This window comes from Pseudopipra pipra, chromosome 7 (genome assembly GCF_036250125.1).
Source record: "Pseudopipra pipra isolate bDixPip1 chromosome 7, bDixPip1.hap1, whole genome shotgun sequence".
Lineage (NCBI taxonomy): Eukaryota > Metazoa > Chordata > Aves > Passeriformes > Pipridae > Pseudopipra > Pseudopipra pipra.
In genome coordinates, this window is record NC_087555.1 from 12,523,691 (window position 1) to 12,548,377 (window position 24,687).

General features: G+C 40.1%; 1 protein-coding gene across 2 annotated transcripts in view; it reads left to right on the forward strand.

Annotated features, from left to right (window-relative positions):
- Positions 1 to 2,069: 2,069 nt before the first annotated feature.
- FAM117B (family with sequence similarity 117 member B) overlaps positions 2,070 to 24,687 on the forward strand; it is a 28,942-nt gene continuing 6,324 nt past the window's right edge. The window contains exons 1-7 of one of the 2 annotated variants that reach the window (XM_064660575.1): positions 2,070 to 2,822; positions 10,078 to 10,229; positions 14,309 to 14,401; positions 14,825 to 14,938; positions 20,509 to 20,652; positions 21,660 to 21,885; positions 22,703 to 22,823. In XM_064660575.1, coding sequence (XP_064516645.1) covers positions 2,282 to 2,822; positions 10,078 to 10,229; positions 14,309 to 14,401; positions 14,825 to 14,938; positions 20,509 to 20,652; positions 21,660 to 21,885; positions 22,703 to 22,823 — 1,391 coding nt within the window. In that variant the 5' untranslated portion in view covers positions 2,070 to 2,281. The remainder of the gene's footprint in view (positions 2,823 to 10,077; positions 10,230 to 14,308; positions 14,402 to 14,824; positions 14,939 to 20,508; positions 20,653 to 21,659; positions 21,886 to 22,702; positions 22,824 to 24,687) is intronic. The other variant, XM_064660576.1, reaches the window with a different exon arrangement.

Below are 24,687 nucleotides of genomic sequence, written 5' to 3' on the forward strand. Positions count from 1 at the left end.
TCTGGATCCAAGTTATTTGAGGCTGGGGTTTTGTTCTGAGGAATTTTTTTTGTAATTGAAAAGAAGTTTCAAAACTATTTTCAAGTTCATAATCCTGCTTTAGCTCTTTCCATTATTTCCATAAGGTGTAGGAGTAAAATCCTGTTGTAACACATTTGTTACAGTTTAAACAAATGAACGTACTAAGTACACGGTGTTTGACTAGGTCTGAGTACATGACTTTACATGTTGAGCTCTCACATCTGCTGCATGTAGAGCGATACAACTGCTGATGAGCACTACACATAAATGCTGTGCTTTATATTCTCACAGCAGCTGCGTGGAGCAGTGTCATCTTTGCAGTGTGACAATAATGTGGGAAGCACTATAATTGTCACAGGTATCTTCTGCGTTCAAAGTCGTGACTTGACTCCGTAACATGCATCATGAAAATAAATACGAATCAATACCTGTCATTTTTGGCCTCTTCAAAACAGTAACAGGAATAAGAATGCATCCAGAATATTTTATGCCTTGGAAGTATCTTTATGGCACACTGCTTCCAAGTACTTGGAAATACTGCTTCCCAGTATTCCCGGGGAGGATAAATTGTCCAAGGGATGAAAGTCTGCTGCACAAATCTACTGGCTGCTACACAGCCTCTTGTAGCCAGTTCTGATTGACCCATCCAGCTCTCTTTCAGGCCATATTACTAGTATTTACAGTACCTGTAAATAATGCATTTAAAAATAAATTTATTAATTCAGAATGTAAGAGCTTCTCAACGACCTCATCAGTAGAAACACATCTGTCCTGTTCTCTTTCACCAATCTGATCTCTCATAAAAAGCTCTCAACTCTGACTAGAGCTTTAACCTTCGAGGCTTTAGGTAGGCCAATGTCCAGGCATCCTTGAGAAGGGCCTGTGCACATCATAGGTTCACTTTTCAGGTTTGTTGAACTTGTCAGCACATGGATGGAGCTCCTCAAAGGGGAAGTGGGGCTTTTTAGGTGAAGTAGGCTTCAGTCAGAAACAGCGAAGGAGAAAGGAAAGGGAAAAAAAAAGCCAAACCCAAGCTCAACCAAGCTGAAGAACAGAGAACAATATGTAATTTGTTGTCACACCATTTGTATCATAGCAATGGTATTCAATTGCAACATGCAACTTGTAGAGCAATATTGAAAAGAATTTGGGTAAGTTCTGGTAGCTCAGAACTCACATTGCAATAAAGACAGAAAAAAGATTTATTGATTCTTTCTCAAGGGTGCTAACGTGTGTTTACCTTGCATTTAAATACCCCAGACACATGCCTTAGGGCTTGTTCCATGCATGTATTCACTGTCCTGATGTATAAATCGGGTTAAGAGGATGCCAGCAGTTCACAAGTATTTTTAAAAGATTGCAGTGAAGATGCAACTAATCTAACCTAATGGGAAAAGAGTAAACACAGCAATTAAGGGGAAAGGGGGTCAAGTCTGCCTGGATATTGCCCACGTCCCTGGTGCCATCATTGGTAACGGCGAGCGGGTGGCAAAGCGATTGGATAAACCGCTGCGGAGCCCCGTCCTCTCCTGGAGTGCACCTAGGGCTAGGGATAATGGAGAAGAATAGGAATAATGGTCCCTTGGAACGGGACCGAGGCACGGGTGAGCCGCAGCCACCACCCCTGCCGGCGTCCAGCATTCCACGTGTCCGCGGGCACCCCGGCGGGACGCGGGGAGCCGAGCGGCGGTCGCGGGGACCCTCGGGCACGTCCTGGCACCCCGGGGGCGGGATGGGGGTCTAGCCTGGCGCGGGGGCGGTGGGGTCGGGGCGGGCCCTGCCCAGGCTGTTCCCGAGGGGTCCAGGGCTGTTCCTGGGGTGTTCCCGGGGTGTTCCCGGGGTCCCCCCGCGGCACGTGCCGGGGGCAGCGCGCGGCCCCGCCGCCGCCCGCGTGCGGCTCAGTGCGCGCGGCCCCCCCGCACCGCCCCCCCGCGCGGGCCCGGCCACTCAGGCGCGCGCCCCGCAGCCAATGGGCGCGCCGTAGCTGCGCGAGCCGAGCGGCGCCGCGCCCAATGGGAGGGCGCGGTGGGCGGGGCGCGCGGCCGGGGCACTATTGTTGATGAGGCGCACGGAGGCTGCGGGCGCAGCGGCGCGGAGGGGACGGGACCCGCAGCGGGATTGGGACGGGGCTGTGGCCGTCGCTGCCGCCGCCGCCTGAGGCGTTGGACCCCCGCGAGGAGCGGCCCGCGCCTCGCACCCTTCCGTTTCCCCCCTTCCCCACCTCAGGCCGCCTTCCGCGAGCCACGGCTCCCGACGGACAATGTCCCACCAGCGCGTGAGGTGCGGCGGCTCCCCGACCCCCGCCACCACCCTGGCGGGGGCGGGCGGCGCGGCGGCGGCGGGCGGCGGCGGAGCGGGAGCGAGCAGCCGCCTCCAGCCCATGCGGGCCACGGTGCCCTTCCAGCTCAAGCAGCAGCAGCAGCAGCAGCAACAACATGGCAGCCCCACGAGGAGCGGCGGCGGCCCGGGCGCGGGGCTCCCACGCGCGGCGCCCCCCGGCAGCGGCGGGCGCGGCGGCCCCGCCACGGCCCCGCCGGGGGGAGCGGGGGGCAGCGCCGCCGCCGCCGCCTCCTCGCGGGGCAGCCCCACGCGTGGCCATGGCGGGGCGCGGGGCAGCCCCCCGCGGCACCACCACCTGCCGCCGCCGCCCCCGCCGCCGCCGCCGGGCTGCGGGCCCTCGCCGTGCTCATCGCCCGTGCCCCCGCTGCCGGAGGGCAGGGTCCGGCACCACCGGCGGCAGTCGCCGGAGCCGGGCAAGAGCTCCCCCGAGAGGAAGAGCCCCAGCTCCCCCGTTTGCAAAGGTGAGCGCCGGGGTCTCCGGGGCGGCGGCGAGGCACGTCCCGGGCGGCCGGGCCGGGTGCGGGGAGCGGGGCTGAGGCCGGCGGTGGCTCCGGGCGCGCCGTGCCCCGGGGCAGAGGCAGGGACGGGGCTGTGCCCGGGCTGGTGCCCGTCCTGCCCCTTCCCTGGCCGGCGGCAGCGCTTGGGGCCGTGTGTGCGTGGAAGGGCTCGTTGCTTTTGTTGCCGCTCTGTTCCGTCCTGGCTCTCAGAAGAGGGACAGAGAGCCAAGCGTGCCATGTGGGGGGTTGTGGCCGCTCCTCTGAGTACCGCGAGTGCTGCCGCAGGTTTGCAGATGAGAGGGGTTCGATGGTGTGGATGTGCTTCAGATACTTGGGCACAAGCTTAAGGTGCATTTGGTTTTTGGCAGCTGTTGTGAAGCCTTTGCATCTCCCCTCTCTGTGCACCTCGTGCCAGATGGTGTGGGTGGTTTTGATCCAAATAGTGTTCGCAAGCTTGCGATTAGAGAACTAACTGGTGCTGTAGGCATGGCAGAGACGTAGGAAAAAAGTATTCAGTATCTCTCTTAGTAGTTACTTTCAGCATGAACCCTGCAGAAGGATGTGTGAGCTTGAGAGTGATGACAAGCTTGTGCTATAGCGAAGATAGAAAATACCGTGGGGATGGCATACATTTTGTAGCAAACTGCTTTCTAATGGTTTTGAATAATTAAATAATTCTTACTGGAAATGCTGGAATTCAAACAATATGGGGCAGCTAGTTGAGGATAACAGAGGCTGACATATGTAAGCCCGTTTTCTTCTTGGGATAAAAGTTTACTCAAAAATGCACGAGTGAGGCTTTGTGTTCATGCCTTCAAATCTCGAAAAAACCTGTTACTTTTGAGATACCAAAGCTCACAGCTACTCTTTTATCATTAAATTGCCTGTGCTAATCTACACAAGTTTAGTAATATGCAGTATACGCAGAAATTTAGGACCAACCCTCCCTTTAACAATCCTACTTCTCCTAATATTCCTCCCCCTTTCTAAAATACTAATTGTAACCAGACTACCACGTTGGGTTTTTTCTTTTCTCCTATCCTGGCTCTTGGGCAATGATGCTGCCCAATTAGAAGTCCTAACCAGCTGGTACAAGATGACTATGTGCCTGCTTGTCTGTAGTGTAAGAGACCCCTAATAAGGTCCTGAATTAGATTTTCCATTTTCCAGATAAGAGTAATGAGGGTTTTATTAAGGTTATATTCTGAGGCTTTGGATCGAGAAATGTGCGTATTCTTCGTTTGAGATTCTTGTTAATCAGTAATCTGAAAGACTTTATACACATCACAAAATCCTACCTTCATCCTGTGAACTTTATAGAACTCTTGCCTTAGGTGCAATCTCCTGGTCTGGAGAACGAGGAACAGGATGGCTAGCCTTGAGATCCAGGTTCAAATACTCTTAATAAAGGCATGCATCAGACCACTTATAGTGGAAAAGTTTCACTTTTGGCCATTTTGTAGAAGCCTGCTGAAACCTTGTTGGCTTCTTTACTGCAAATTAATTAGCACATAGAAGGAAACAAGTAATTTGATCACTCTACCATGTTAAGATAACTCCACTAGCTTGTTACAAGACTTGTGAAAACAGGAGAGTGGTGTCCATTTAATTGCTTCCACGTGTTTAAATTTCTGAGCAGTACTTGTCTGGGCCCCAAATGCAAATTAAAACTGTTTAATATTGCTCAACATTTGTCTTGTGTAGTCCAGTGCTTGATAGAGACCGAGTTAACTTAAATTTCTTCTTCACATGAATTGGAAAACTTAGCTGTACCTGAGGACATGGAAGTGGAACTTTTTTTGCTAAGGAGGCAATGGTTGTGCAGCCAAATGGGCCACATGAGGGAATCAGTCAGAATCTGCTGCAGAATAACCTGGGGTTTTCTCTTTCTTGCTTTCTGTTGATGGTGGCTTTTGTCGATTCCTACAGCTGCAGCCATATTTTTTTAGATTAAAATGAACCTTGAGGTTAGACAAATGATAGCTTCTTCTGAACTTAGATACTGGTTGTATCTAAATACAAGTTGTGTACTTTAGACTTCATGTTTTACAGATTTTCTTTTCTGGCAAGCAGTTGAATAGTTTTGAATGTAGTTTTCGTCAACACTTGAGGACCCCAACTTGTGAATTTGCAAATGTTACTTCTTTTGCTTCTTTTGTGGTTTCGGGTGTGGGTTTTGTTGGTTTGGGGGTTTTTGTCATAGTTTTCTGACCTGAATTGCAGCTTAATTTCGGAAATGCTTAACTGAATTTTCTGTTGATTATGGGATAATTACAAATAGAAGATTCTGTTGTACAATTTCTAATTTTTCCATGCTTTTCTTGCCACTTTCCTTCCTCACAAATATCACCAGGAGCCTAGGTCTTACTACTACCCCATTTTTGTCTTTTACTTTCACTTTCTGCAGTCTCTAGTACTTAGTTCAAGGACTTCAGCTTTTAATTGCACGGTAATGTGCTCTGTCCTTCCCATCACTGGTGTGGCCTCATTTCTACACTGTGATGTCTGTCCTGCAATCTCCAGTTTTGGTTCAGTTTTCACATATGCCTCTTTACCTGTCTGCAAACCATGCTGTTAGAGGTTGTTGTTGTGACCTACTAGTACACTGTTGCAAAGTGAGATAGCAAAATGTGTATGCTCCCTATTTATTGTTGGTTTTGTCTTGGCTTATTTACTGAATGAAGATCTAATGGCATCTTATTATTTGTGTTCTTATATAAAGCACATCATCTCAGAGGAGTTCAACTGCTCAACTCAGAAAATGGTTTAATGTACCAGGCTGTGTAAACAAGAAGGTCAAGACTGGAGCCATAGCAATTGTTTACTTTTAAATGCCTTGAAGTAGTGGGAGATTTCTCTACTGGATGCTGAACTTTCTGGTATATTCCAGTGGACTGTATTGGACATTTAAACTCATTCTAAAATTAAGGAGAAAAATTGGTTAGTTTTATCTGGAACTAAATTGACCTCTAATTGTTTAGAGCAGTCTGTCGAAGCACGATGTTAAAGTGTTCTTGTGTGAAAGGAAATTATGACAATAGTTATAATAGTATATAAAGTCTGAAACAGGTCAGATGTAAACTCCTTGGTAGAGAGGAAGAAAAGGAACTTCATTAAACTCTTAAATTTCACCATAGAATTGATTTATTTTAATAATTTGAGTGACACATTAATAGCTGCATACCTGTCAACCTTAATTACCAAGGTTTTGCAGCAGTTCTGAAAGTTCTGTAGGATAAGAGTATAGAAGGCTTTGTGTACCATTACATGCCTGCTTTGCTTACTTAAGCTGTTTTACAAATGGTAGGTGTAAAGAAAGTGAATTCATTTTTGCAGCATCGTACTTGTAGGTTTCTTGTGGCCAACACTTCAGGTGACTTTATTGAGATTGTGTGTTTTCATTCACTAGAATTAAGTAACTTGAACATCTTGGGCTTTCTGAGGTTTGATTTTGTAAAACACCATTAATTCAGCCATTCTTCTACAGTGGGACAATTTTGAGTTACTAGTGAATAGTTCTCTTACATTTATGTGAGGATAATAGCCAGGATTGTCTTCCAAAAGGAGTATACACAGTTGGGCTGTGTATCTGGTTTTAATGCTCTGAGTCTGTTAAGTTGTTTTAATGAAATGTGAAAAGTAGGTGAAGCCCCAGAGATCAGTTGTCTTTTTGGAAGAGGCAGCTCTGCCAGCTGTGCCTGAGAGAGATCCCATGAATGTCCTTTCCAGGGAAAACCCTGACCAAAAGAGAACAAAAAGGTCAGCTGTGTGCCGTGATGCCAGAGAAGCTAGATGAGTCTCACTCCTCCTCATTTCTTTGGATAGCCCACTTGTATAAAAAAAACTTCAAGTGGAACTCTGTCAGGGAATTTTGTGAGTTCAGTGCTGTCTTATGCTTTTCCAGTGTCCCTTTTCTGCTGCTTGTTTTCTCACAATATCTGTTAGATGATGTTTCTTTGGAGTTTTTATTTTCCTTTCTCAAAAATTTAATTTCAAATGTGTAGAAAGAGGTCAACAGGATGGTAAGATCAATCTTGAAGTTACACTTCAGCAGTAATCATTATTTTGTCATTCTAACAACAGTTCTGAACTTATGTTTACTTCGGGCTCACTTATGTTTAAGGCCTTTCTCTTTATTCCCTTCCTTTCTTTTATATATAGTAATTTTCCTCTCTGAAATAACTGGTTTAAAGGTCTGTGTTCTTACACTGTAATTTCCTTTATCAATTGTAACTGGACTTGTATGCTGACACCTTGCCAAAATCAGTGCACTCTGTCCTACCTTTCAGTTAGTTGTTGGTGGGCATCTGTATTGGTTAATTTTGCTCTTTAGTCACGCTGTTAGACTGCCTTAGCTGACATTGCCTTCTGAGTAGCCTGACTTCACACTGGGATAGGTGTAATACCAGTTCACCTGTAGCAGCTGCAGTTGGTCAGGGGTACATAATGACATGATAACTTGCTTGTTATCTGCCTGCATTATGGACTTCATTGGTCTGTACTGTGTGTGTTCTGCTTATGTTTTGTTCTATTACTTTGCTTTTTTTGAGACCAAATTGCAAAAATACTTTTGTTTCTAAATAGATTTATACTGGTGGTTGATGGATAGGAGGGTTGATATTTATCACAAATACTGGTTTAAAGAGATAATCAGGCCAATTAGAACAGATCTAATATTTAAGAAGCGTCTATTTGATGAAACAGCTCCATTGTTTTTCATCAGCCACAGCTGTTGTAACTGTTATCTCTATGGAGGCAGATCTCTTGTTATGTAGGTCACATCAAGGGAAAATAGCAGCTGAACACTTGCTTCAAGTATTGCAGGGGAAAGTGCAATGAAAACATTGTATATGTTCCCATTGAAACGTTTTGAAACAGCAAGAAGAAATGTGTAGTAGACTTTGCCAATTTGTATTAAAACAGGTTATGAAGGTGAAAAAGTAAGTAAAAACATATCCAAACATCCTTCCCCATCTAAATATAAGTAATCTGAAAAACAGAGTTCCTCGAAAGAATTTTTATTTCAGAGGATAAGAGAGTACTTATAGGCTTTGTGCCTTGAAACAAGTCCCTTGGACTTAAATAGTAAACAGGCTCCTCAGTTTTCATTCTCTCTGTTCTGCAAAATAGTCTTTCTGCTTTTTCTCTTTTTGTGGTGGAGAGGGTAATAGATTCTGCTTCTCCAGTTCTGAAGCTGTCTGCTGCAGTAGCTTTGCAGATGATGTGACTGACTACACACACTTCCTGATTTATAATTTTTTTTCACATCCTTTGTTTCCTCTTAGTAAAAAGAGAGAAGCTTCTTGAAGAGGAAGAATAACTCAGAAGAAAAACAGGGAGAGTACAGCAGCTAATTCTAAGACAAATAACATGTTTGATATAACTTTGGAAGTGAGTGTAATTTTTAAGGAATGACACGTTGCATTAGCATGCCACACTGTCCCATAGTACAGACAAAAGGAATTGGTTTGAAATCTTCTGCTACAAACAGACCCTTCAGTGTGAGTGTGGTGGTAGTGGTAGTCAGGGAAATTCTTTGATACAGGGGTCTTAAGTGCAAACTCCAAAGCAGATTTGCTGCTGTACCCTGAGAGCAAATCTGCTGTGAGCTCAGCAGTAAGGTTTTATCATTGTTGGTACTAGTAGAAATAATAAACCAGATGAGGTTTCCTGACTCCTTTGTGTGAATGTGGCTGATTATAGTGCTAATAATTTTTTCCTTGTAGTTGAATTGACATATTTCCCACATTTTTAATGTGTGCATTTCTAATGTGAAATTTGCATGAAGATATTTATTGTAGAATGTCACTAGACATAGATGCTGTCCACAGCACCGGAATCTATACCTACCAGGTTTTAATAATATTTATCATATGTATTTTTAGTAGTTTGCAACAGCTTATAATTTGAATTCTGGACTTCTGATGTCAGTGATTTTATTTTCTGACTAGCAGTCAGACACTAATCAGGAACAATTTCTTTTGCCCATAAATGAGTTTCTGCATGATACAAATTGCTATGTTATTGATACTTTTGGTGCAGAATTCATCCTAAGGCACAGTCAGGGAGGACATATGACTGAGTTTTTCCAGTGCCCTTTTAAAGCTTCCATCTGGTCTCTGAATCATGCTTGCTGTGTTCTAACCATGTATTTTAGGCCTCTGTATTCATTATAGGTAAGATTAATGCACAGTTCTTTCAAGTATAATTCTGTGGGGAGCAGATGAGTTGATAGTAAGCTTAGATCATTGTGATCTCATTATTTGCATTTTACATTTCCAAATATGAGAGCATTTATGTATCTCTAAACCCTGGGTCTTTCCCTCTGCTCAGTCTCTTAAATTTAACAACCTCAATTACTGTTTTGAGGAACCTTTCTTCAGTGTTTATTCTTAATAGCTTGCAGTGTAGTCTTTTACTGCCACTTTACTTAAGATATCATTGACAGATGGAATAGATACAAATTTTTATTTGTATTCTTCCTTCTCATGCTAATTTCTGTGTTTGTTATATTTAACCTTTTTTAGTAAGGATTCTTATTAGCATCTAATTTGTTCTGAAAAGGGATACCAATGTAAACACTAAGAAAGAGGTGTTGCTGAAGATCAGGCAAATCTGAATGTAGTTACCAAATAGCATGTAAAGGGAGAAGATGACTCGATTAGCTTGTAAAAAGTAAATCATTACCTTATCGAGGTTGACTTCTGGATCTGAGGGTTGAACCATGTATCATATGCCATATATCATGTACTGAGTGATTAATAAAACATGCCAGTTTATAGTGTTCCTTGAAGTAAAGTAGGCGAAGGGTAAAGGGCTAGTGGGATGAACTCTAAACTCGACATTAAATTGAGAATGTTCAACAGTTTTTTTCATTAACCTTTATGTATGAGGAAACTTAGCTATTTTTATTTCTTCTAGGCCTTCATCATTTAAGAATCCAATGACAGTTTTACCTTTAAGGGAGTGAATGGTTGTGTGTGAGTACTAAGGCAGCATTTGTGGCATTAGGATGTTTTTAAGGAAACTGTACGAACAGATTTCATAGCCTTTTTAAACTGAATAGAACCTGGCAAAGCAAACTATATTTCCATATTAAAAGTATCTTATTGTATACTTAATAACATCGTGGTTCCAATTTGACGTGATTTCTTGTAGACTATTAAAATGAGTAAGCTCTCTGTCTTGCTTTCTTTGTAATCAAGTGTTCTTGTTCTAGCAGACAAATCAAGACCACCTTCATCAAGCCCTTCCAGTATTGTTCGCCGGACTTCCTCACTGGACACACTTGCTGCTCCATACCTTGCTGGACAGTGGCCTCGTGATAATCATGGACAAGCTGCTCCATGTATGAGAGACAAAGCCACACAGGTAGGACAGATTTTTGTCTTTGGAGAATTTAAATGTGAAGATGGGATTTAAATGTAAGAAAAATGTTTTCCCTTGAAAACATTTACTTTACTTTTCTTGCTCACAAGTTCTTATTCACTTTCAAATTGCAGGGATCCTTTGCTACTGTGTATGTGACTTATTTAACTTCTCCTTCTGTGGATACAGTCTGGCAGTAGGTTTCTCTAACTTGTAGAGTGAAAGAAAGAGGCAAACATATCAGATTCTAAATCCCTGTTGCTAGAATGTGGTTTCAACAACAGGTCTCCACTAATTCCAAAGAACATAAGCAAAATGCAGTTGGAAGAGGACCTGACAGCATGTGGGACATACTTGTGTTTGAAGCCCTGCTAGTTCTGGTAACAGTAACAAAAATGTGGCCTCGTGGGTTTCAGTGTTCTGTCTAAGGACACATGTAGGGTGTAGAGCAGAGGAAGTCTGTGGTGTTACTGTGTGGCCTTCTCCAGATCCAGAGCGTTTTGTGAAAAGGACCACCTTTCAAAGAGCAGCCTGGTAGAGAACTAAAGTGCTTTGTAGGGGAATATGCCTGTGTGGACAAGGTGGACATAGGAACTGATGAAGAAAGGACAGCCTAGGAACAAGTTTTCTGTGCAGGAAAATGAATTGGAAAAATGGTTAGAAGACGGGGTGAAAGGTAAGCAAACTGAAGTAAGAGGAGAAGGATGAAGGAAGGTGTGTGATATACAGGGAATGGCTGTTCATGCTTAGCTATTAAAAGGCATCATTAAAGGGCAGAACTAAACCTGTGTGGGTGTCTTAGAAATATATTTTCATATTTGCTTTCTTAGGATAATACTTTTTTCAAAATACTTATATTTCTGTACTGCTGCCAAAGTATTTGCTGTGTTCAGTAGATCTCCTTCATCTTAGTTTCAATATAATCTGTGTCATGGCTGGGCTTTTATAATCTCTGTATTTGCCATATATCGTCATTTTTGGTTTACATTTTTCTTTTATCATTTTCTTCCCATTTTGACCCATCTAACTGCTGTGGCAGTGGGACTTTGATATGCAAGGGGAAATATATTTGAAAAGGTTAATGGGATGACTAAAAGGGCACTAGGTGTTTCTGCAGAATGAGTGCATTTAGTGGTGATTTATGGTAGTGTATTTCTGAGACAAGTAGAATGATCTGTTTGTACTTACTAATTTAAAATTTCTCCAACCAGTAGAAAATTTAGGGATATAGCCATATATCTGTAAGCCCAAAGCTTTTGTTGATATGACAGTGATGAGATGCTATTGCTTTTAATCTTCTTGCCTGAGAGCAACCACTCGAGCTAAGGACAAGTTTAAAATGTGATTAACAATAGTTAGTTTCTGGAGATAATATAGGCTCTCCATTTATACTGTTCAGCTTTTCTGAAGATGTCATGTTTGGGTGAAGTTTCACTTGTAAGATCTTCTGGTTCCAGTGTGTAATTTCAGATTTCACAAAATCTGACAAGAAATGCATGTGTTCGGATTTCAGGAGTTTAGAGAACATGAAAATCTTTTATATCTTCATAGATCCAATTTAAGTGGAGTAAATAGGGCATCTTGATCCTGTGGAGTTATGGCATAGGGAGTGGAGTCGTTCAGGAAGCAGAGTGGGAAGAGATGGCAATTAGTGGCACACTTCAACTTGCAGGCCTTTCTAGAGATGCCCTTAGGTCATGGCTGAGAACTGTGTAAGAGATCCCAGGTCACGCAGAGACTGGGTATCAGACTCCTCCTTTGTTTTATGAAACCTGTCTATAAAACTAGACTGAATTATGTACATGAAGAATGTTTGTTGGATGATCCATGGCTAGAATTTGTACTGGTCCATATTCTTTTAAGTACTCCTAAAACAGATGTTGGTAATCTTGTGTCTTTTTTCATTTGAATTAAACCTGTTTGGCTTACAAGTTAAAATGAGACAGTTACTTAGTGTTTTTTTTAAATTATTAAATAATAATTCATTTTGACTGCAAAGTTTTTGCCTCTTAAGACTTTTTTTCTTAAGTGTTCTACAGGATCTGTAATAAATTTAGCCTTAAACTAATTTCTCTTTCTAATTCTAGAATGGGGGAAGGATGTTGTGAATGGTACCAACTAATAAGCAAGTAGTAGTACATTAAGAACCTAGAGAAATATAAATCCCACTTTGCCTACTGGTTATCTCATCTGTGTTTCTTGATAATAGTATTATAAACAAAATATGGAGAATAAGTAGGAGGAGACTTGCTAAAATAGTATCACATTTCTGTCTTGATGTACAGGTTTCCTGTAATTTAGTGTCTTATACCTACACCCACTCTGAAAAGATTTCCAACTATTTGTTTTGAGGATGAGCATCAAAGCAACTTCTAATGCTGTAAAATGAATCAGATATTAATTTATTAAATAAGTCTTGAATCTTGAGTCAAAGTCTGGAATATAAATTAAAGGCAAAGACTGATTAGAGTGTTAATTAGACTCCCCATAGGAAAGTGTAATGGTTGTGCTAAGTTGGAAAGCTAGAATTAGTGGCTAAAGCTTACTGTTCCAGGAGCTAGAGGATAGGGTGAGACTCCTGATTGATTTGAGAATTGACTAGACAAAGGTTGGTACTTTGGTTGGGAATGGGGGTTATCAATTATTCTATTTTATGATGAAGATCAGTGAGGGCTTTTCTGGAAAAACAGATTGTAATGGATTCTGATTTTGCTATGAAATAGGAATTTCAAAGCAACCCTACTAACTTTATTATTCAGATTTGTCCTAGTTAGTTTTTGATTTGGAATGATGAAGATTAAAAACTACTGATAGTGGAGGTTTCATTTATATGAAACTTATATCTGTAACTGAAGCTGGTGGGATTGCAACCTATGTATTTGGAGTTACAGCTCCATATCCCCTGCAAAATAGGGATTGATACCATAGAGGACTTGTGAGTTTCTGTGATCTGAGTGCAGATGGGGTAAGTAAGGTCAACTTGTGGCTTCTGCAGGCTGTTAGTCTCACATGTAAGAACAACTACTGCACACTGTGAAGACTTTAAGGCAATCAAAGTTCCTCTCCATATGAGAAAGTGAGATATCAGTGACTCCTAAAAATGAGGTTAGCTAGATCACCACTGTATGCTAAGAACTGCAACAGTTGTGGCAACAATGCATTTCAAGGAATTTGCTGTCTCTTTGAGTGTGTAAGCTTCTTCCAGATATCCTTCCCCTTGCTTCATTAGGTATATTTCTTGTGACTGCACAGAGGTTCCTGAGAGATTTTACTATCCATCTTCTTAGAGCCTTCACAGTTCACTGCTTTTGAAGATGTTTCTGGGTGTGGTTAGGTGGAAATACAAACTGTCCATAAAGCATGCAGTATTATCACGTATTATGCCTGTGCATTTCTTACCTTAAATACAGTTTGTCTTAATGATACTTTGAATTTCTTAGAAGTCTTTCACCACAGTATGTTTGCAAGTTTTTTTTATTAAGCACTGATAGCTATACCAGTTTAGTATTATCTGTGTTGCTTTCTGCATGGCCTGAGACAACTATGAACCTGGAGCCCTTTGAGACATTAATAAACTGATTTCCTGCTTTGCAGAAGTCCTAGTGGTGCTCATATGCCTTGTCTTCCTTTTTCTCATTCTTGTGAGCAAGAACATGATTTTGAAGCTGTGCTGGTGCAGGCTTTCACAACATTTACACCAAGCTACCCTTGCTAGTGTGTCAAAAATAAAATATACCATCTCTCCCCAGTTCAGAACTGTCATACGGGTTCTTCAGAACTGAATAGCAGCTTGTGGTACATCTGGCTGTGAATACTGCCTTATGCTCAATAATTTGGAAGGAAAACTAGCACATTCCTGTATTAGAATAAGTCTGAAAGTTGTTGGGGTCTTTATTTCTATAGTTTCACTCCACTTTTTCATAATTCACCTGTGAGAAAAGTTTCTAGTTGGTGACTGCTGTTCACTTTCAGTTCTGAATCTTGCAAATCCTAAATGTTCTCTTTTCTAATTTGTCTCAAAATATTCTGCCAGAAAGCAGCAATTTTCTTTTTTAATTAATCCTGTAATCTTCTTGCTACAGACAGAAAGTGCCTGGGCTGAAGAATATTTAGAGAAGAAGAGAAGCTCACACAAACGTTCATCATCATGGGGCAGCAATGAACAACTCAAGGAGGTCAGAAATGCCATTACTTGAGATACCTTTGGATTAAATTTTTTAGCGGTATGCACTGATACTATGATTTTTCAGGAAGGCAGTATTTAATACAGTAATGCAGGTCAATTAAAAATTTTAATCTGAATGTTGGGAAAGAAAGTGTTCAATGCAGGTGACATTCTTCATCAAAGGAGAAAATACGGCAGTGACCAAACTACTTTCAAACTTCATGTATTTCAAGTTCTTTCATTAAATCTCCAGAGGTGCCTTCTGGGCTTCAGTTGAGTTGGTTACTAACATTAGGTGTGCAAGATCTTGACCCTGATTTAGTGCTGGCAGTAATTATGAATATTGTGGTAGTAAAGAATTTTAAGTAAGTGATGGAACAGATTCATGACACTATAGAATACACTCGTTGAAATCTAATTTTTCCTTCATTAGATTGCAAAATTGCGTCAACAACTGCAGAGAAGCAAACACAGCAGTCGGCACCACCGTGATAAGGAGAGACAGTCTCCATTTCATGGCAACCATGCTGCCATTAACCACAGTCAGGTAAGGCTGGGTGCTTTTTGGCCATATTGGGTAGCTAATACTAATTTTAACTCCTTTCAAGGTGATTTGCCTCTAAGGGAACTTAGAAATACCATGGACTGCTAAATGTGTTGTAGCTATAGGTGAATTCTATGGAATGGATCTCTTTCTTTTGACTTCCTTGACTGAATGGAGTTCCAGATTTTTTGTTACTTGGATGAGCTGGCTTTGAACTCCCACTTTCAAATAATTTCAGGTAGTTAAATCCTTCCTTAAAGCAAGATTTTTAAAATGCATTCTGCAGGCTCCACAAAGGATGACAGATAAGTTTAAGCAAAAACCACAGATCATCTTTTTCATTACGCATTGCTGTAACAATTACAGCTTTGCATGTAGAATATGGCATGGAGCAAACTGCTGGTAAAACTGTATACTCAAATAAAATGTGGCTTTTTTGAGCACATTTTGTGTCTTGACAAACACTTGTCTAATACTGTGATATTTAGAGAGCTTACCTGACAGAAGGCTATTCAATGGGATTATTTATTTGTTTATACACTTCATGACTTCATTCAGGCTTTGTAAGATTTTATTTCTTTTTCCTGTCATTTATTGTGCCTTGAGACTTGGAAGTAGTAATCACTTCAAAAATTGCAGTGGTTAGGCTACCACATGTTCTGTGTGCAGTTTCAGTTTTATCTCAAGACTTTTAATAAGGTCAGGTTGACAGAGATGTAATATTTTTAGCTCAATTGATAACAGGCTTTTAAATACAGACTTTTAGACACACAGATCCTTTTTCAAGTGTGTTTTGCTTGAGTAACTTTAAGAAAACCAATAGGAAAGTTTGGACATTTTTTCAGAAGAAAACTTTTTTCCTCTCCCTACTGATCTTGTGAATGTATATTTGATACACACAATTTTTTAACAGTTATGAAAAGAACAATAGCCTTGCAAGGCAATGCAGTTGAAAGAAACTATGAAACTGTCAGTGTTGTGAATTGAGAAAGTACTTCATCTCTGAAGCTTCTCTGAAAATCTAATCATATTCCCAATTGCTCCTGATATGCCATTAGCATTGTTCTAATAAATATCGTAATTTGACACCAGTTAATAAAAACTGTGTCATCTCTGTCGTTCCATCCTTCTGGAATTAATTTAGGCCACAGAGGGAAGTTGTTGTGGCATTAGCATGTGTCCAGATACTTATCCACTCTGATAAAGGATGAAATAAGAAATAGAAGGGAGAACCATGCATTCAGTCCTAAGCAGCCAAGTTCTTTCCCAGATAAAAGTCAGGTGTCTGAGTGAATCTATTTGTCTTTCAAGACTGGAAATAAAATGAAACAGCTTTTTTAATTTCTTCTGCTCTGTTCCTCTTAACTCCTACTTTGTATAAAAAATCATTAGCATCTTTTGTCTCAGACCCTAACTTCTTAGCCCTGCTGTAGGTCACTTAATTAGGAGTCACAAATTTTCAGGATTTAAGTGCCTTTTGAAATCAGTTTGAATTCTGTTCTATTAGAAGTATGTAGGATTTTTTTAGAATTACGTTTTTTGACATAACAATTTAGGAATTACTTCTTCAAACTCCTTAAATCTTGAGACAGAAACTATTTCCTCCTCTTGTGTAGTAGAAGAACAGGTTGGATTTGAAACAGGCTGTGTTGTACAGATCCCTACATCTTGGTCTGCTTTACTGCAGTGTGGGTGCAGTGTAGTGTGCTGCTGATCATAGTGACTGCTGTAGCTCAAGTCAGAACAGTCTGAAATGATGAATAAAGGAAGACAAATAAATGACCCAATCCCTTTCTAGGGGTTTTTGAAAAAGTTTATGAAAATCAACATACAAAATGTGTCTCAAACTGTTGGTTCAAAAAAGAAAAAAAAAAGTCAGATCAACATACTTGATGCAGGTGTTTTATCCAAATTTGTAGAACTTGAGGACATTTGAGGCATTTTAACCAAAAGGTACCCTGTGGAAATTTTGGTGTAGGTTCTTTAGTACCTGGAGAATCTCATGCAGTCTGTCAGGTTTTCTTGGCATTCTGCAAACCTGTGGGTTTCTGAATGCTAAGCTATTGTCACTTTAGCATTAATAATCTTAGTGGGTTTTAATTTTCACAATGAACAGTGATGCTATTACTCAGAAAAATAACCCACGTGCAAATTATGTACCTAACATTTTTTTGGTCATAATTATTTTATTATTTTACTTCTTGTGTGGATGCATTTGCATTCTGCCAAATTTTAGAGTATGTGAAAAAAATATTGCACAATGGATAATTAGTTTTTGGTCTTGTGAAACAAACTATAAAATATAAACTGAGGCAAAGCAGCTTTTCCAGGATTGTGATAGAAAACAAAACATTGTTTTTCTTGGTAAATTTTGTGCCTGCTGTGTTGAGCTACTTGCAAGGGGGGCAAGTTACAGAAGGACTCAAAAAGAGTAAGTGAAGGGTTTAGATTAATGGCATTCAATGGCTGTTTTCTAAGTCAGAGTGAGAATCTGTAACTGTAGGCATCAAGGGCAAAGTTCTTAGATTTTCTCATTCCTCTTTTGGGAACCGCTAAACTAGAATTTCTGGCAGCAGCTCAGTTCCTTCAGGATTTGTGGGAAGGACTATGTGGAAACTAGCATTTAGTGATGAGAATACTTAGAATTTTTTTTTTTTTTTTTTACATTCCTAGCTTGAAGGAAACTTGTGTTTGTTGACTCTAAAGAGTCATACAAAGATTTCTGAGCTCAAAGAGTTGGATTCCTGACAAGGTGAAAAAAAGTGTTAGGAAATTGCCTCAGTAAGTTCCTTCACAGAGACTAAGTAAACACTGTTTAACATTTGGAAAATGGTGTACTCTTCTATTAAAATTAAAATAAGAAATTTTAGTGCATTTATATCCTCTTTTCTTCTCTACTAATAAAAACTTAAACTTTGCCAGAATTCTTGAATTTAACAAAAATTTTTACTGGGTCTTGCCAACTAAGCCTCTGTTTAGTTGTGCTTCTTTCTAATACGATTTTTGTGTGAGAAAAAAATCCACACAATCCCTATAGAATAAGCTAGTTAGCTGTTCCTGTCCATCTACTCAGAATCAGGAAATAGTTGGTGAGGACCTTGATCAAGTCTGATCTGCTGACTACATTTATTTGTAGAGCAATTGAATGGGGTTTTTTTTGGTGTGGTTTTTACATTATGCCTGAGAAGTTCCATTCTGCCTCTCTTAGCAGGAAGAGGGGCTTGCAGAAAGGTCATAGCCTCCTCAGGTGATCTCAAGTTGCTTCTGAGAATACTTAGAATTAATTGTGTGGTACTAAATCTGTAAACAGGAGTCAAACCACCATGATTTTTCTTTATTCTCAATGTTGGTGTTGTGGAGAAAGTAGAATTGAGGCCAGAGCTGAAGCTAGATGAAAGAATAAATGGGTTAGTTTTTCCAAAATAATCTTTTTTTCCTCAGTGCACTTGACTGATGTTACATTGCTACTTGACACTATGAACCATCAAGCCCCCCTCTTCCTTTCAGTTTCCTGAGAAGCATGTGTCCTTAATGTCTTACCAATTGATTGATCCTAAGCAACCACTAATATCAAGACCAACTGCATGCAGTTTGCAGTGTTTGGGGTTTGCTTTTTTTTGGTGTCACTCTTACCTTACAGAGGTAGAGCATTTCTTTTTTAGAGTGGAATTACCATGATCCATTCAGCCCTGAGAAGGTTTGATGTTAACATCTAAAGGCATCTTTGCATTCTGTTTAAAGTTTTGTTGCTTGTTGAAAAACTGGAAGATCTTGGAGCATTTTTCCTGAAATGCCTGTGAACAATTTAGATTGGTCATCACCCCTATTTCATATCTCATGAGTTTATGCCATACCTGTAAGGACTCTTAACTGTCCTGCAGCAAAACTCCCTGACAGTATGTTGTTATGTGAATGCTGTAATTATTATCCTGTGTTTGCACCTTGCCTCATTGTGTGCATTCACAAATGTGCAGGTGAGTAGCCCAAGGTTGGTAGTCAATTCCTGCATGTCAGGGCCCAGCTCCATGCAGTCCTCTGTGAAGGCAGTATTTCTAATAACAAGTTTCTTGTTTTGAGGCTGATTGTTCCACCCATGTCACAATACCTCCTTCCCTTCCCACCCTCTGGCACTCTGGGCTAGCAAATCATCCTCGCTCCTGTACAGAGTATTATTTTTCTTGGAAGTGAAACGTGCTGTATTGAACTTCATTGAACTCTAATGGAGGAACTTGTGCTTTTCTGCTTAGAATCATGCTACTATTTGAAGAGCTCAAAGAATTTTTGTGGTGGGCAATCATATTTAAAAGATGGAGAACTCGCACGTTTTGCTAATGGTAGTTGAAATCTTAAAGCATACTTGCCTTCTACTTTTTCACAATTCAGTTTGTCTTAAGAATGTGTATATTGAATAACTGGGTGCATAAACAGTTTTTAGTGCCTAAGCTTATGCTGATATACCTGTATTATAACTGTATATTGACCTGTGTTTACTGGATTGTTGATCCTAGGCCTTGCTTGGAATTAGCAGGGTTGTTTTCTCAGACTTTTTTGTGCTCTTTTCCTGTGGTTTTGGTTTTCTCTGTTTCTTCTTCAGGCAAGACTTTTGAAAGTCTTTACAAGTTCAGCTATTATGTCAGTTTTTGTTGACAAACAGAGTGACAAGCATTTCCTGAATAGGAACTTTTGTGCTTGCTTTTGCAAGTCTTTTGAGTTGAACTAAATGTTTGCAGGAAGCATTCCATTATCTGTAGTACAGCCCTGCTTAAGGAGGGCAGAATATTCTCATATTCTGGTAGTGTGATTTTTTTAACAGGAGGGAGGATGCTAATGGAGAGACTGGAAAATATTGAGAGGTTGTGGTGTACCAAAGGGGGTTTGGGGAAACTTCAGTATCATGTTTGCTGAGAATGGAGTTTTCATGCATGCTTTGAAACACTGGACTTTTAAAGTGGTGATCTTCATTCTGAAGCAACTATGTATCAACACTTGGGTTTGGGATTTTATTCTCTCTGTGGAAGTCTTCTGAAGTTGTTTTGTCAACCTTTTATTTTGGTTGTTATATATAGTTAATATGTTAGACTTAATTTCTAGCATAGTGGAATCTTGCATTTGTGCAATAATTTTCATGTGTCCTATCAGTGTATGTGGCCACAGACTTCCATTAAAATATAATTTTGATGAAGGTACAAATGGTAAATCTAATAGTGAACGATGTGACTTCATGGTATAGCTCACCTCAGGAGAAATGTAAAAGTATTGTAAAGGCTTCAAAATTACTTACATTTAAATGTTTGCTTTACAAGTGAAAATTTAACAGTAATGTCAAGCTGGAGACAGACCATATTGAGGGGAATTTTGAGACTAGATTATAAAGCTTTTCCTGCTATAAATCAGATTTTAAACAAAATTCAGGATGTCTGTCTTCATTTAAGGCATCCATTTTAACACAGTCGCTATAGTTTCAAGTACATCTGATACCAAGGTGTAGATGTGTTCTGTTCCAAGGGTCACTTTTGAGTAGAAATAAATGTAGACTTATTTGCAAAACATTCTCATTGTCTCTGGTTCTTCAGGCTCCCATTCCAAAGAGTGCTCTCGTTCCTGTGATACCTATTACCAAATCAACAGGATCGCGATTCCGAAACAGTGTAGAAGGACTGAATCAGGAGATTGAGATAATAATTAAGGAGACGGGAGACAAGGAGGAACAGCTCGTTGTATGTATCTGCCACCACGATTTCTCTGTATAATTATTTTGGTTTTGCTTTGAGGTTTCTAAGTCATAAGCTTTATTTTGCACAGTTCTCAAATTAAATTTGTCTGGAATTAATTTTATTTATATATGTTCTTTTTTTAATAAGGTTAGTTGAAAAGTCTCTTGGAAAGCAAAGGGAAGCAAAGTGTTAAAGCTTGAATTCTGAACCTTTTCCTCTTAATAAGTGATCTCAGTAAAACAGGGGGAAAGACAAAAAGTCTGTTTTAAGAGTTTTTGTAGTAACTCTTTTTTGCCCATGCTGAACTGTTCCCATCTCAGTTGAAGCATAACTTGCCCATTTTTAATATTAATTTTATTTTAATGATTTTAGAGATAAATTTAGTAATAAAGTATCAGAAATACAGACCATGAAGATGATGAAGGGACTGAAACATTTTTCGTATGAGGAGAGTCTGAGAGAGCTGGAAGTTCAGCCTTGAAATGGGAAAGCTCAGGGGGATCTTATCAACATGTATAAATATCTGATGTGCAGGAATGAAGAGAGGGAGCTGGTCTCTTCTCAGTAGAGCCCAGTGACAGGGCAAGGGGCAGTGGGCATAAATTAAAAAACATTAGATTTTTAATTTTTTTTTTTAATGTGTGTGGGTATGCAAAACTGGAGTAGGTTGCCCAGAGAACTTGTGGAATTGCTGTCTGTGGAGATACTCAAAACTTGACAGGACAGAGTCCTGGACAAACTGTTCTGGCTAACTCTGCTTGAGCAGAGATGTTGAACTAGATAATCTCAAGAGGTCCCTTCGAGCCTCAGCGGTTCTGTGATGATGTGAAATGTTAAACTGTTGTCCTTAGTTTCTGAACCTGACTTATTTTCTGTTGGAGTTGTGTGTAATGAATTTTTTTTTTCCACAAATGGTTTTACGAAACCGGAAAAAAACCCTCACTGTTGCTGGATTTAAAGAATTGCTAACCAGATAAGAGCAGCCATCTGATACCTTTCACTTTTAACAGCCTCAAGATATCCCAGATGGGCACCGTGCTCCACCGCCGGTGGTTCAGCGCAGCAGCAGCACTCGGAGCATCGATACCCAAACGCCCGGGGGAGCAGACAAGGGCAGTAACAACAGCAGCCGCTCCCAGTCAGTATCTCCAACCTCCTTCCTTACCATCTGTAATGAAAGCAGTGAAGAAAGTCCCTGTTCTACAGATGATCTTCTTGGTGACTCCAGAGACAAAGGTACTGTGTAACTTTAAAAGTTCAACAATGCTGAACTGCAATTTGTTAAACTGTAAAAGAAGGGATTTGTTCCCTATGTCCATGGAGAGAAACGATAGAATGTGTTTTTCTTTGTAAGTGATGTGTTTTTTCCAAATTGCTCCAAATACTGTGTGCACACATATTGATTGGAGCTGCATAGATGTGACTGGGGAATGTGCTTCCCAAACAAGTTTTTGTTTTTTAAATAATAGGTTCTTCAAGTATTTTAAGCAAGTTAAAGAAGCAAGAGTGTACAGTAACAGGTGGAACAGCACCTGTCAGGTATTTGCTTGTCAGGTATTTCTTTTTATGATCTTAGACAAAGTGGGCAACCTTCCAGCATTTCATACATGCACGTATAAAAGCTTAACTGTTTAGACTTTGTAAATTATTCTTTATATCTGAAATCTTCTGAGATATAGTAGGAAAATTTTATAATTCAACATAAACCTCTTCTGTTTTTTAAGGAATATGACTTCTGCCCATTTCTCTTGGGGTAGATGGTAATGGCACAGAACCATAGATTCGGGTTTGCAGTTACAAATTGAAAATATCCAGGACTGATCAGAGATTGCAGAGGAGCCTGAAAATGTTATATGGAGAAATAGAAAGGAGGAAAGGGATTGAGATAAGAAATCTTATTTGCAAATGAAGACTTGAAGGCAAATGAAAATGTTTCTTAATTTTGTAACATTGGTAATGAAGTGGCTTTAAATTTGGGGAGCATTTAAAGACAGCTCTTGTGGGTTTTTTATAGCGTGACACATTTAAGTAATCAGAAACTCTGTTCCTGCAGAGAATGGGAATAATTCTCCTTTGCCAAAATACGCTACCTCACCAAAACCCAACAACAGCTACATGTTCAAGCGTGAACCTCCCGAGGGCTGTGAAAAGGTGAAAGTCTTTGAGGAAAACTTGTAAGTTGATCTTTGCTACATAAGAAATAACATCTAACAATCAGAGTTAATTATTGCTTTATTGATTTTGTGTCAGATCAAAGTTATTAATCCAGTTGCTAAGACCACGATAACAGCCTGATCTCTGTTCTGTGTGACTATATACTGGCATATATAGGTATGTATTTTACTGCTGGAATTTTGTGTTAAAATCTTGAGAAACTCTTTTTAAAAACTGTGAATCGAGAGAACTGTCTCTTACGTGGGAGATAGGGGGAGAGGAACTCCAATAGTCAGCTAGAGAGAGATGTACTAATAAGCTGTAATGCAGGTGCATCAGCTAATATATGTCACAGCTTGACAGGCACATCCAGTAATCTAGACTCTGAAGACCATATTCTTTTCATCTAAATCAGTGTAGTTGTGAAAGTTTTGGTAACAGGAGTGAATTTTACCTTGAATATTTAATGCTTAGGTTATTCTGAAAAAAACCAACTTTTATCATTTGGGAGTATTCTGGGAGTTATTATTTTCAGAGGAGTTTTTGTACTCTCATGTCACTTGCATGCGAGAATCTTAAGCTATAGTTAAAAATTTCATTTTGTCACACACGTATAGATTCTCTATAATTCTCTTATGCCTATGTTATCTCAAGAATGCCGTCTAATATGTGTTAATGTAAAAAAACCCTTGAACTTGCCTGATCTCTGCAAATGGATTTTGAGAGGTTTCTACAGCCTCTCCCATAGCAATGCAGGAAGGGTTACGGTAACTTAAGTTACCTGTCTCTATTTTAGAGTGTGTAAGCTTTGTTGCCAACAGATTAGATAGCATTCACTTGTTTCAGGAACGTAATCTATTGTGGTTTAACTTGCATTAGCATTTCTTTCCAAAAGTCCTTGCTGTGTAGCTGTAGGACTGTTCTGCTGTAGAGGGAAACGGGTTTATACAGCTTCTACAGCAGCTTTTACCTGGCTGTCGCAGTTCTTAGACACTGCAGTCTGATGAAAAAATCTTTTCACATCTGTTATTGTATTCCATGTGTACCTGGAATACGTGAGTGTAACTATTTAAAGCTCAACCTTTGTTTAACATAATTTCTGCTTGAAAATCCTATAGAGGATTTTCATTTGGGAAAAAAATATAAGTGGGGTTGAATTTTCTGGACACTTGGGAGAATTGGCTAACATGGAAATGTACCCTATTTCATGAACAGGCTCTACTCTGAAATGTAATTTTCTCTTACAAGAGTATACTGGAGGTTGGTTTGGCCTAGTATAACAAAGACAGAAGTGCATAATGCTGTCTTACAAACATGTAGAAGGGAGGGGTAGGTTATAGCCTAAAGGACAATACTGGCAACAAGAAAATATTAGTATAAATTTCTGATGGCTATTTTCTAGCAGTAAAGAGAGGCTTTAAAGCAGATTCCCATAGTTCTATCTTAAAATAGAATTTGGCTAGCTGAGGTAGATTTACATTGCAGGGTTAGAAATGAACACAGTAGGCATTCCTGTGCTATCCACAATTTCCCTTCCAGCTCTGTTTTTCATAAAGCATGTCTTTGATTTGGTTGAGTTCTATGCTGAGATGGCAAAACTGCAAGTCAGGATCTAAATGCTTGTTCCACACTTCCTTCCCAGATTATAGGTACTTGATCATGAATGCCACTTTGGGAATACTGTATTTTACTCTCTGCATTGAGTTTTTAAGTAAGATGGGGTTATCTTTTACAGAGAGTCAGGCCGCACTCACGTGAACGTGCAAAGGAGTCAAAAGTCTAGACAAGGGGATCTCCCCATGGTCATGAACTGCTTTGAGATATGCAATATTAGAAACATTGCTATGCCAGCTTTCTTTCACAAGGCTTGTTGTATAAACAGTG